Source organism: Belonocnema kinseyi, chromosome 6 (assembly GCF_010883055.1).
Source record: "Belonocnema kinseyi isolate 2016_QV_RU_SX_M_011 chromosome 6, B_treatae_v1, whole genome shotgun sequence".
Taxonomy (NCBI): Eukaryota; Metazoa; Arthropoda; class Insecta; order Hymenoptera; family Cynipidae; genus Belonocnema; species Belonocnema kinseyi.
In genome coordinates this window covers 51,514,876-51,527,884 of record NC_046662.1, presented here as the reverse complement: position 1 = coordinate 51,527,884, position 13,009 = coordinate 51,514,876, and the positions used below count along the sequence as shown (strand labels likewise).

Sequence of the window (13,009 nt, the reverse complement as noted above, 5' to 3'; positions counted from 1 at the left end):
GTTTTTGATTAAAATGTTATCAGTTGAAATTTTTCTCTTTTATTTGTTTTTATTTTATTTTTTTTTTTAAACTGAATCTTTTTTGATGACTCAACTCTTAGGTTTAAAATAAATTATTTTGGTTTAAATCAGTATTTTTCGTTAAAAATGGATTAATTGAAAAATTAACTGTCCATTTTAGTTTAAAAACTCGCCTCTTTTAATTTAAAAATGAACCATTTGGATGCAATTTTGTCTCTTTCAGTTCAAAATTTCAGTATTTTGTTGAAATCTACTTCTTTTTATGGTTAAAATTTTTTTTTTTAATCTAAAAATTAAACTATATAATTTTTGGTTACAATTTTTTTTTAAGTTGCAAATTTATTTCTTTTTAATCAAAATTTAGCTGTTTAATTTATAATATAGTTCTTTAAAATTAATTTTTGAACTTAATAATTAATTGTTTAATTTAAAGTTTGTATTTTGTTTTGTTTAAATTACATTTTTTTTATTTAAGTTAAAAAAAATTTTAGTCTTTTTTGGTTCGAATTTCAACTATTTAATTATTTGTTGAAAATTCATCTTTCTTGGTTGAAGATTTATTATTCCATTTGAAAATTCACTTGAACTATTCCATTTTTGTTGAGAAATTTATCTTTCTTTGTAGAAGTGTAATCTTTTTTCAGTAAAAAGTGTTCTGTTTTGTCGAAAATTTAACTATTCTATTTTGTTTAAGAGTTAATTTATTTTGTTGAACAAAATGATTAAAAATGCTGTTTTTTTTTCAAATAGAAAATTCATCTTTTGGGTTGAAAGTTGACCACTGTCATTAAAAATTAATTTCTTTGACTCAAAATGCGTTTCTTCTTAGTTTAAAATTAATTTTTTGAACTAAACCTGAAAAGTTTTCATTTTTTCGTGAAAATTTATATTTTTAGTTGAATATTAATTATTTTGACTAGAAATGCGTTGTTTTTTTTATTCACTTTTCTAAATTCAAATTAAACTATTCTAGTTTTGGTTTGAAAATTGACTCTTTTAAAATTATTCTTCTTTTTTGGATGTTAATTTATTTTTCTTAAAATTTCATTTCTCTGGTGAAAAATTTTAATCTTCTTGTTTGAAAAATCATCTTGTTGGTTAAAAATTTATTATTTTTGGTTGTAAATTTAAGTATTTTGTTCAAACTTTCTTATTTTTGGTTAGAAATTATTATTTTTTTATCTAAAAATTGAACCATTTCATTTTTGGCTACAATTTTCTTTTTAGGTTACAAATTCATTTCATTTTATTGAAAATTTAGCTGTTTAATTTATAATATAGTTTTTTTAAATCAATTTTTGTACTGACCAATTAATTATTTAATTTAAAGTTTGTATTTTTGTTTGAATGCAATTTTTTTATTTAAGTTTAACAAAATTTTAATCTTTTTTGGTTCGAATATCAACTTTTTTTTTAATGTATTATTTTCGGTTTTAAATTTAAGTATATCATACAAACTTTTTTAATTTTGGTTAAAAATGATTTTTTTTTAATCTAAAAATTGAACTATTTCATTTTTGGCTACAATTTTCTTTTTAAGTTGCAAATTCATTTCTTTTTAATGAAAATTTAGCTGTTTAATTTATAATGTAATTTTTTAAAATTAATTTTGGAACTGATAAATTAATTATTTAATTTAAAGTTCGTATTTTTTGTTTGAATTCATTTTTTTAATTTAGGATTAAAAAATTTTTAATCTTTTTTGGTTTGAATATCAACTATTTAATTTTTTATTGAAAATGCATCTTTCTTGGTTGACGATTTAACATTTTAGTTAAAAATTGACTTTAACTATTCCATTTTTGTTGGAAAATTTACCTTCTTTGGTAAAAGTGTAATATTTTTCATTAAAACATGTTGTGTTTTGTACATAATTTAACTTTTCTATTTTTGGCTAAGAATTAATTTCTTTTGTTAAAAAAAATTTTATAAATATTTTTTTTTTTTAAATAGAAAATTCATCTTTTGGGTTGAAAATTCCAATATTTGGTCAAAAATTTAAATTTTTTGTTGAAAATTCATCACTGTCATTAAAAATTAATTTCTTTGTCTCAAAATTCGTTTCTTTTTAGTTCAAAATTAATTTTTTTAACTGAACCTGATACTTTCCCATTGTTGCTTAAAAATTTATATTTTTAATTGAAATTCAATTAATTTGACTAAAAAAGTTTTTTTTTAATTTACTTTTCTAAATGAAAATTAAATTATTATAATTTTGGTTTGCACATTTATCTTTTTTATTTGATATTTTTTAATATATTTTATTAAAAAATCATTTTTGGTTAAAAATTAATTCTTTCAACTGGAAATTAAATTCTTCATTTTTTACTAATTAAAAAATGTGTTAAAAATATATGTTTTTGGTTGAAGATTCATCGTTTTAGTTAAAAATTCATTTTTCGTTTCAAAATATATCTTTTTCATTTGAGCATATTCTTGAGTCTATTCTGATGCTCGTGAAATTCTTATTAATTTCATTATAATTAATTAATCATAATTTCTATTTCCATCAAAAAAACACCTTCTTTCCCTACTTTTGAGAGATTTTCGGATTAAAAAAAAAACATAAAATCGGTAACGTAGTTTATGGATGGCCTTTAATATATAATCAGAATTCTATAAAAAGAATCATGAAAAAAAATAGTTTCTGAATGATTCTCATAATTCTGTTTTTATTTAAATTTTCAGATTCCTGAATTAGCCAGTTTTTGGTTATTGTCAACGTTGCTGCAGCTTCCTCTCGAATTGTTTCTTCTTTTTGACAAGAAAACAATTCCGGAATTGAGTGAAAAAATAACAAACAGTTTGGCTTTATTTTTTTTAGTAATTGAAATTATAACAGGAACGATTGCTTTGCGAAATTTAGCGGAATCACACGCAAAGCGATTTTACATGGCTGAGTTATATGGAGTCGATGACAAAAGAGACTAAAAAGAGAGTAATCAAAACTGAAATAGGATTAAGGCTTAAATTTTAATTTTTGCACCAAAGATGTAAGTTCAATCCTTCCAAAGAAGGCGTATTTTTACCTGGAGTAAGTTAGAAAATAATAATTTAAAACACGAATTTTAATAAATTATTATAATTATATTATTTATAACAGTTTTTCTCGGTTTTAATAAGAAATTCTAAATATTTTTCCAGCATTTCTTAATCATAAAATCCCGCTAATTATACTCGATTGTTGCTGTTTAAATTGTGGAGATCGTAGAATATGTGGAGGGCGATTACGTTCTTTTTTAATCCTTTCGTGAGTTCATCCATATCATTTAAAATCTCCTCTTCTTTTTCTTCGTGTCCGTTTGTAAGAATTTCCATTAATTGTGTTCTTGCGGGGATCATACGTGCAAGCAACTGAAAAAATAATTTTAAAAAAGCTTGAAATAAACTCGGGTTTGAATTTTTTTTTTGTTCTGTTAAACGTTTTGCGAAAATTCAAATTTAATATATGAAAAATAGCTTTTTTATATAAATTATTGCTAAAAGTTTATAATACATTTTTTAAATTTATATTTATTTTTTAAATTTTAGGGTCGTTTCAAAGTAGACGTTTTTTATTTTTTTATACTGAGAAAATAATTTTAAAAAAGCTTGAAATAAACTCGGTTTTAAATATTTTTCGTTTTTCTGTTAAATGTTTTGCGAAAATTCAAATTTAATATATGAAAAATATCATTTTTATATAAATTATTGATAAAAGTTTATTATTCATTTTTTTTATTAATATTTATTTTATTTTAAAAATTTTAGGGTCGTTACAAAGTAGACGTTTTCAAACGTTTTTTATTTTTTTTTATACTGAGAAAAAAATTTTTAAAAAGCTTGAAATAAACTCGGTTTTGAATATTTTTTGTTGTTCTGTTAAATGTTTTGCGAAAATTCAAATTTAATATATGAAAAATATCTTTTTTATATGAATTATTGATAAAAGTTTATTATTCATTTTTTTTATTTATATTTATTTTATTTTTAAAATTTTAGGGTCGTTTCAAAGTAGACGTTTTCAAACGTTTTTTATTTTTTTTTATACTGAGAAAAAAATTTTAAAAAAGCTTGAAATAAACTCGGTTTTGAATATTTTTTGTTATTCTGTTAAACGTTTTGCGAAAATTCAAATTTAATATATGAAAAATATCTTTTTAATATAAATTATTGATAAAAGTTTATAATTCATTTATTTTATTTTTAAAATTTTAAGGACGTTTCAAAGTAGACGTTTTCAAACTTTTTTTTTTATAGCGAAAATTAAGAACAGCAATATTTTCAAATAAAAAAATTAACTGTTTTGGACAAAAATATTCTCCTTTTTTGCTTGAATTTAACAGTTTTTTATTAAAATTTTATCGGTTCTTCTTCTTCTTAGTTGAAAATTTATTTTTTATTTTTCTTGTTTTATTTTTTTGGTGAAAATTGATGTTTTTTATTCGAAAAATTAAATTGTCCGCTTTTGATTACAAATTCGGAACTGTCAGTTTAAAAATGAACTATCTGGTTTTGTAGATAAATTATCTTTTTGGCTTCCAAATTTAACGAAATTGATGTATTTTATTATAAATTCATCTATTTTGATTAAATATTAATTTTCGGGGTGGAAAATTCATCTTTTTGGTTAAAAACTTTATTATTTGGTTAATAATTCATATTTTCTTGAAAATTCATTTACTTAGTTCAAAGTTGAACTGTTTTGTTAAAAATTCATTTGATAAAATTCACCTCTTTGTTTTTAATTTGTTTTTTTTTCTTGCTTAAAAATACATTTTTCTTAATGGAAATTTGACGATTTCATCTTTGGATTAAAATTTTCTTGTACAGTTAAAAAAATCCATTTATTCGGTTTATAATTTTTTTTTATTTATATTTATTTTATTTTTAAAATTTTAGGGACGTTTTCAAACGTTTTTTATTTTTTTATAGCGAAAATTAAAAACAGTAATATTTTCAAATTAAAAAATTAACTGTTTTGGACAAAAATATTATCCTTTTTTGATTGAATTTAACAGTTTTTGATTGAAATTTTATCGGTTCTTCTTCTTAGTTGAAAATTTATTTTTTATTTTTCTTGTTTTATTTTTTGGTGAAAATTGATGTTTTTTATTCGAAAAATAACATGATTTTTTTTTAATTCATCCATTCTGATTGAACTTAATGGCTTTTAATTAAAAATATTTTTGGTTGAAATTTAGTTCTTTTCGTTACAAATTGAATAACTGAAAATTTAAATTGTCCGCTTTTGGTTAAAAATTCGCATCTGTCAGTTTAAAAATGAACTATCTGGATGAAAATGTATGTATTTTATTAAAAATTCATCTCTTTTAGTTGGAAAAAAAATTTCGACTGATAATTTAACTGATTTATTAAAAATTGGTTTTTCTTTTCTTGAAAATTGATTCTTTTAGTTGAAAATTGAACTATGCGTTGAAAAATTTCCTTTTTGTGTTAGAAAACTATTAATCTTGTTTGCAAATTCATTTATTTTAGTTAAAAATTCATTTATTTGGTTACAAATTGAATGACTTTGTTTAACATTTAAATATTTTGTGAAAATATTAACTACTTTTTTAAAAATATTTCTATTTTTTAAAAAATTCGTTTTTGTTTTTTTGAAAATTAATCTTTTAGTTGAAAATTCAACTGCGTCTTTAAAAATGACTTTTTTTTTAGAAAAATATTCTTCTTGTTTGCCAATTTATTTATTTTGATCAAAAATTAATATCTTTAGTTACAGAAGCAAAGGCTTTGTTAAAAATTTAAGTATTTTGTTAAAAATTTAAATACTCTGTTAAAATATTATCTACTTTGATAAAAATATTTTTCTTTTGTTAAAAATTAATTTTTTTGTTGAAAACTCGACTTTTTGGAAGAACCTTAATCTTCTTGTTTGAAAATTTATCTTCTTAGTTGAAAATTTACCTAATTTTTTAAAAATTCATTCATCTTATATTAAAAATTGATCGTTTCAGTTGATAATTCAATTATGTGTTTGAAAATATCCTTTTTTTCGTAGAAAAATATTCTTCTTGTTTGCAAATTCATTTATTTTTGTTAAAAATTCATTTCTCTCGTTGAAAATTCAACTACTTTGTTAAGAATATTTTTGTTGTAGTTAAAAATTAATTTTTGAGTTAAAAACTCGACTTTTTGGTTGAAATTTAACCTGATTTAAAAAAGTCGTTTTTTAAAGAAAAATATTCTTCTTGTTTGCCAATTTATTTATCTTGGTTAAAAATTCATTCCTGTGGTTACAGATTCAATAACTTTGTTAAACATTGAACTATTTTGTTAAAATTTTAACTACTTTAAAAATATATTTTTGTTGATAAAAATTAATTTTTTTGTGGAAAACTCGACTTTTTGGTTGAAAATTAATCTTCTCGTTTGAAAAATCTATTTCTTGGTTGAAATTTTACCTAATTTTTTTAAAATTCGTTTTTGTTATCTTGAAAACCGATCCTTTTAGTTGAAAATTCAACTATGTATTTAAAAATCTCCTTTTTTTAAGAAAAATATTCTTTGCGAATTCATTTATTTTGGTTAAAAAGTTATTTATTCGGTTGCAGATTCAATTACTTTATTAAACATTGAACTATTTAAAAAAAATTTTTAATAGTTTGTTAGAAGTTTAACTAATTAAAAAAAAATATTTTTGTTGATCAAATTTTTTTGTTGAAAACTTGACTTTTTCGTAGAAAATTAATTTTCTTTGAAAATTCACCTACTTGGTTGAAAGTTTCACTAATTTTTTTAATATTTGTTTTCCTTTTATTTTAATTGATCCTTTTAATTGATAATTCAACCACTAGTTTCAAAGTTGCCTTTTTTATAAAAATTATTCTTGTTTGCAAATTCATTTATTTCGGCTAAAAATTAATTTTTTTATTTAAAATTTAACTGCTTTATTAAGAATATTTTTGTTGTAGTTAAAAATTAATTTGTGAGTTAAAAACTCGACTTTTTTGTTGACAATTAATCTTTTTGTTTGAAAATTCATTTTTGGTTGAAAATTCAATTCTGTGTTTAAAAATTGCCTTTTATTTTAGAACATTTTTCTTTGCAAATTAATTTGTTTTTGTTAAAAATCAATTTCTTTTGTAGAAAATTTAACTACTTTGTTAAGAATATTTTTGTTGTTAAAAATTAATTTTTAAGTTAGTAAACTTTACTTTTTGGTTGAAATTTTACCTAATTTTTTACAAATTCGTTTTTTTTTCTTGAAAATTGATCTTTTTAGTTGAAAATTCAACTGCGTCTTTAAAAATGTCCTGTTTTTTAGAAAAATATTCTTGTTTGCAAATTCATTTAATTTGTTTAAAAGTTAATTTTGTTAATTAAAAATTTAACTACTTTCTTGAAAAACTTTTTGGTTTAAAATAAATTTTCCAGTTGAAAACTCGACCTTTTTGTAGAAAACTAATCTACTTGTTTCAAAATTTTTTCTTAGTTCAAAATTATTTTTTTAGCTGAAAAGTGAACTCTATGCCTAAAACTGCAACTATTTTATTAAAATATTAATTTTCTTGTTGAAAATTAATTTTGTTAGCAGAAAATTTAACTATTCCATTTTTGATTGAAATCTTTATTTGAAAATTTGTTTTGAGTAGAAAATTTAACTTTTTTAGTTGAAGATTCATTATTTTATTTGGCAATTCATCGCTTTTGTTGAAAACTGAACTATTTTGTCAAAAATTCGTTTTTTTGTATAGTATTTGGTTGAAAGACTACTTTTTTACAATGCATTTTTTTGGCTATAGATTTATTTTTTTAATTGAAAATTTGTGTAGTTTTTTGAAAAAATCTTCTTTTTTTTCAAAATTAAACTTTTTATTTAAAATTTGACTATTCAAGTTGAAACTTAAACTATTTTATTAAAAAAGAAAATTGTTTCAACTAATAGTATAACTATTGAATTTTTGTTTGAAATTAGTTTTAGCTAAAAATTCACGAATTTTGTTAAAAATTTGTCTTTTTTGATAAAAATTAATCTTCATGGTTGAAAATTTATTTTATTTTCAACTTGAAAATTCATCATTTAGATGGAAATTCATCGCTTTTGTTGAAAACTGAACTATTTTGTCAAAAATTCATTTTTTTTGTATAGTATTTAGTTGAAAGACTACTTTTTTACATTGCATTTTTTTGGCTATAGATTTATTTTTTTAATTGAAAATTTGTGTTTTTTTTTAAATCTTCTTTTTTTTCAAAATTAAACTTTTTATTTAAAATTTGACTATTCAACTTGAAACTTAAACTATTTTATTGAAAAAAAAAATTGTTTCAACTAATAGTATAACTATTCAATTTTTATTTGAAATTAGTTTTCGCTAAAAGTTCACGAATTTTGTTAAAAATTTGTCTTTTTTGATAAAAATTAATCTTCATGGTTGAAAATTGATTTTCTTTTCTAAAAATTAATTTATTCTACTTGAAGATTCATCATTTAGTTGGAAATTCATCGCTTTGGTTGAAAACTTATTTTTTTATTTTAAAATTCAACTGTGTGGTTGCAAGTCTGTACTTTTCATTAAAAAATTTATGTATTTTTCAAAAATGTATTTAATTCTCGCAAAACACGAACTTTCCCATTTCCGTAAAAAATACTTGCACCAAATAATTGTTGTGCCATCCAACCGTGAAAGGGCTCTAAAGATTCTTTGTATGATTTCTTCAAAGAAGCTACTAAATCTTCAGTGATGTTTCCAGTTTTGTAGTCTTGAATAATCTTCTCAAAAAATAATTGGATCATATGTAACCCCCTGGAATATTAATCAATAATTTATAAATCCATTTATTTAAAAAAAAATTTTATCATTTATATTTAGCTAAAATTTTACCTTCTTAACCACAACAAGGCTTCAGTTGCGGTTACACTTTCGCCGGCTATTTTTTCAGACAATATCATATCTTGCAACGTACAGTGACTCTCCTTATCCGAATTATACTTTGTGTTTAATTTCTGTAAGAGATTAGACACGATGACGATGTAGTTTATAATAAGATGCAATTTTCAGAATTTTTTACTCACGTCTATATTTTGTTGCATATCATACTTTACTGGCGCAAAGAGTTTTCCAAATTTTTCTGGAATTAAAATCAAATATTGAGTTACTTCTTTATTGTTTTTTTTTTCACTTTCGAAAGATTTTAAAAAGATATTCTTAAATTAAAATTTACAATAACTATAAAAGGTTTTAAAGGATTTCGAAAAATTTAAAATAATTTTAAAATATTTTAGGTTTTTTTTTTCTAAATCTACCAAGGAATTTTCAAGAACTGTAAAAAATTTCAGGGGATTTCAAGATATTTAAAAGGATTGTTAATATTTTAAGATATTTTCGAAAATTAAGAAAAAAATCAACGGATTTTAAAAGATTTTGAAGGATTTGAAATATTTAAGGATATTTTTTTTTAATTTCCAGAGTTTTAAAATGATTTTATTGTATTTTAAAAAATGCCAAAGAAATTTCAATATTTTTGAAAAGGTAAAAATTTTAAAGTTAGAAAGACTTTTAAATTAAACATTCACTAAAAATTAATTTCCATGAATTTCTAAATATTTTAAAGGATGTGAAATACTTAAGGATTTTTTTTTAATTTCAAGAGTTTTAAAATGATTTTATGGTATTTTAAAAAATGGCAAAGAATTTTCAATATTTTCGAAAATTTAAAAAGACTTTTAAATTAAACGATTTAAATTAAACGTCCACAAAAAATTAATTTTAATGAATCTTAAAGGATGTGAAATATTTAAAGATATTTTTCAAAATTCTAGAGTTTTAAAATGATTTTAAGGTATTTTAAAATATGTCAAAGAATTTTCAATATTTTTGAAAAGGTAAAAATTTTCAACTTAGAAAGACTTTTAAATGAAACATTTACTAAAAATTAATTTCAATGAATATCTAAAGATTTTAAAGAATGTGAAATAATTAAGGATATTTTTTTTAATTTCAAGAGTTTGAAAATAATTTTAAGGTATTTTAACAAATGCCAAAGAATTTTCAATATTTTCGAAAATTAAAAATAATTTTATTTAGAAAGAATTTTTTAAATTAAACAATTCAAATTAAACATTCACAAAGAATTAACTCCAATAAATTTTAAAGGATTTGAAATAGTTAAGGATATTTTTTTTATTTCAAGAGTTTTAAAATAATTTTAAGGTATTTTAAAAAATACGAAAGAATTTTTAATATTTTCGAAAATTTTTTATTTAGAAAGATTTTTAAAATTAAAAAATTTTAATTAAACATTCACAAAGAATTAATTTCAATGAATTTTAAAGGATTTGAAATATTGAAGGATAATTTTTTTTTTAATTTCAAGAGTTTTAAGATGATTTTATGGTATTTTAAAAAATGCCAAAGAAATTTCAATATTTTTGAAAAGGTAAAAATTTTAAAGTTAGAAAGACCTTTAAATTAAGCATTCACTAAACATTAATTTCAATGAATTTCTAAATATTTTAAAGGATGTGAAATATTTAAGGATTTTTTTTTTAATTTCAAGAGTTTTAAAATGATTTTATGGTATTTTAAAAAATGCCAAAGAAATTTCAATATTTTTGAAAAGGTAAAAATTTTAAAGTTGGAAAGACCTTTAAATTAAACATTCACTAAAAATTAATTTCAATGAATTTCTAAATATTTTAAAGGATGTGAAATATTTAAGGATATATTATTTTAATTTCAAGAGTTTTAAAATGATTTTAAGGTATTTTAAAAAATGACAAAGAATTTTCAATATTTTCGAAAATTTAAAAAGACTTTTAAATTAAACGATTTAAATTAAACGTCCACAAAAAATTAATTTTAATTTATCTTAAAGGATGTGAAATATTTAAAGATATTTTTTAAAATTCTAGAGTTTTAAAATGATTTTAAGGTATTTTAAAATATGTCAAAGAATTTTCAATATTTTTGAAAAGGTAAAAATTTTCAACTTAGAAAGACTTTTAAATGAAACATTTGCTAAAAATTAATTTCAATGAATATCTAAAGATTTTAAAGGATTTGAAATATTTAAGGATATTTTTTTAATTTCAAGAGTTTTAAAATTATTTTAAGGTATTTTAACAAATGCCAAAGAATTTTCAATATCTTCGAAAATTAAAAATAATTTTATTTAGAAAGATTTTTCAAATTAAACAATTTAAATTAAACATTCACAAAGAATTAACTCCAATAAATTTTAAAGGATTTGAAATATTTAAGGATATTTTTTTTATTTCAAGAGTTTTTAAATAATTTTAAGGTATTTTAAAAAATACGAAAGAATTTTTAATATTTTCGAAAATTTTTTATTTAGAAAGATTTTTAAAATTAAAAAATTTAAATTAAACATTCACAAAGAATTAATTTCAATGAATTTTAAAGGATTTGAACTATTGAAGGATATTTGTTTTTTTTTAATTTCAAGAGTTTAAAATGATTTTATGGTATTTTGAAAAATGCCAAATAATTTTCAATATTTTTGAAAATTTAAAAATTTTAAATTTAGAAAGACTTTTAAATTAAACAATTTAAATTAAACATTCACAAAAAATTAATTTCAATGAATTTTAAAAGATTTTATTTCAAAGGATTGGAAATATCTCAGGATATTTTTAATAGATTTCAATAATTAGAAGAGATTTCAAAGGCTTTTAAAAATTTTAGGGTATTTAAAAAAATTCTAAGGTATTTGCAATATTTTTGAGAAGTTAAAAATTTTTAAAATTTAAATTTGTAAATTTCAAATTAAAAAAAAAGTAGAATGATTTTCAAAACATTTTGAAGGATTTGAACTTTTTTGGGGTATTTTAAAATATTTCAATAATTTGAAATGATTTCAAAGGATTTTGAAGATTTTAAGGTATTTTAAAAAATTCCGAAAAATGTCAAAAGCTTTAAAAAGTTTCAAAGTATTTACAATATTTTAGGGTATTTTAAAAGATTTCCATGAATTTTTTATCGATTTTCAGAATGTGAAGTGATTCCACAGGATTTTAAAGATTTTAGTGTATTTTTAAAAAATTCCAAGGAATTTTCAAGAGCTTTAAAACAAATGTTTTAAGGTATTTTTAAAACTTTCAAGGAATTTTCAAAAGTTTTGAGGATTTTTTTTTTACTAATTAGAAAGGATTTTAATGCGTTTGAATGATTTTATGGTATTTTTAAAACGTTTAAGAAATTTTTTAAACTTATAAAAAAATCAAGAGATTTAAAAAAATTTTAAAGGTTTTGAAATATTTTCCGATATTTTCAATAATTTGAAATGATTCCAAGGGATTTTTAAGGATTTAGGGCATTTATAGAAATTTCCGAAAGTTTTTAAAAGCTTTAAAAAGTTTTAAAGAATTTTTAAAGATTTCCAAGGATTAGAAATATTTTAGGATATTTTAAAAGGTTTAAGGAATTTTCCATTTATCCCATAATTTAAAATGATTCCGAAAGACTGAAGATTTTTTTTAATTCCAAGGAATTTTCAAAAATTTAAAAGGATTTCCGAAAATTTGAAAGATTTTAGGGTATTCTTCAAACTTCTCAATAATTTTTAAGAGTTGAAAAAAATATCGAGGTATTTCAAAAGATTTGAAGAATTTTAAATAGTGTAGGGTATTTTTGAAAATTAAAAAAAAAGGATTTTAAAACATTTTCATTATTTTCGAGAAGTTAAAAATTTAAATTTAAAGAAAAAATTAAGATCAATGAATTTTAAAATATTTTAATGGAATAGATATATCTTCAGTAATTTTTAATAGATATCAATAATTAGAAGAGATTTAAAAGGCTTTTACAAATTTCAGGGTATTTAGAAAAATTCAAAGGAATTTTCAATATTTTCGAAAAAATTTTTTAATTTAACATTTTTTAAATAAAAAAATTAGTTTTAATAGGTTTCAACAAATTTTAAAGGATTTGAAATATCTTAGGGCGTTTAAAAAAAATCAATAATTCGAAAGGATTCCAAAGAATTTTAGGTATTTTTGAAAATTCTAAGGAAATTTCATAAG

General features: G+C 19.9%; 1 protein-coding gene across 1 annotated transcript in view; it reads right to left on the bottom strand.

Annotated features, from left to right (window-relative positions):
- Window positions 1–2,856: 2,856 nt before the first annotated feature.
- The window catches only part of LOC117174661 (pleckstrin homology domain-containing family A member 8), a 13,578-nt gene continuing 3,425 nt past the window's right edge, over window positions 2,857–13,009 (bottom strand). Inside the window, exons 2-5 of the mRNA XM_033363947.1 lie at window positions 9,041–9,096; window positions 8,850–8,971; window positions 8,621–8,771; window positions 2,857–3,375 (exon numbers count right to left, since the gene is read on the bottom strand). Coding sequence (XP_033219838.1) covers window positions 3,193–3,375; window positions 8,621–8,771; window positions 8,850–8,971; window positions 9,041–9,096 — 512 coding nt within the window. The 3' untranslated portion in view covers window positions 2,857–3,192. The remainder of the gene's footprint in view (window positions 3,376–8,620; window positions 8,772–8,849; window positions 8,972–9,040; window positions 9,097–13,009) is intronic.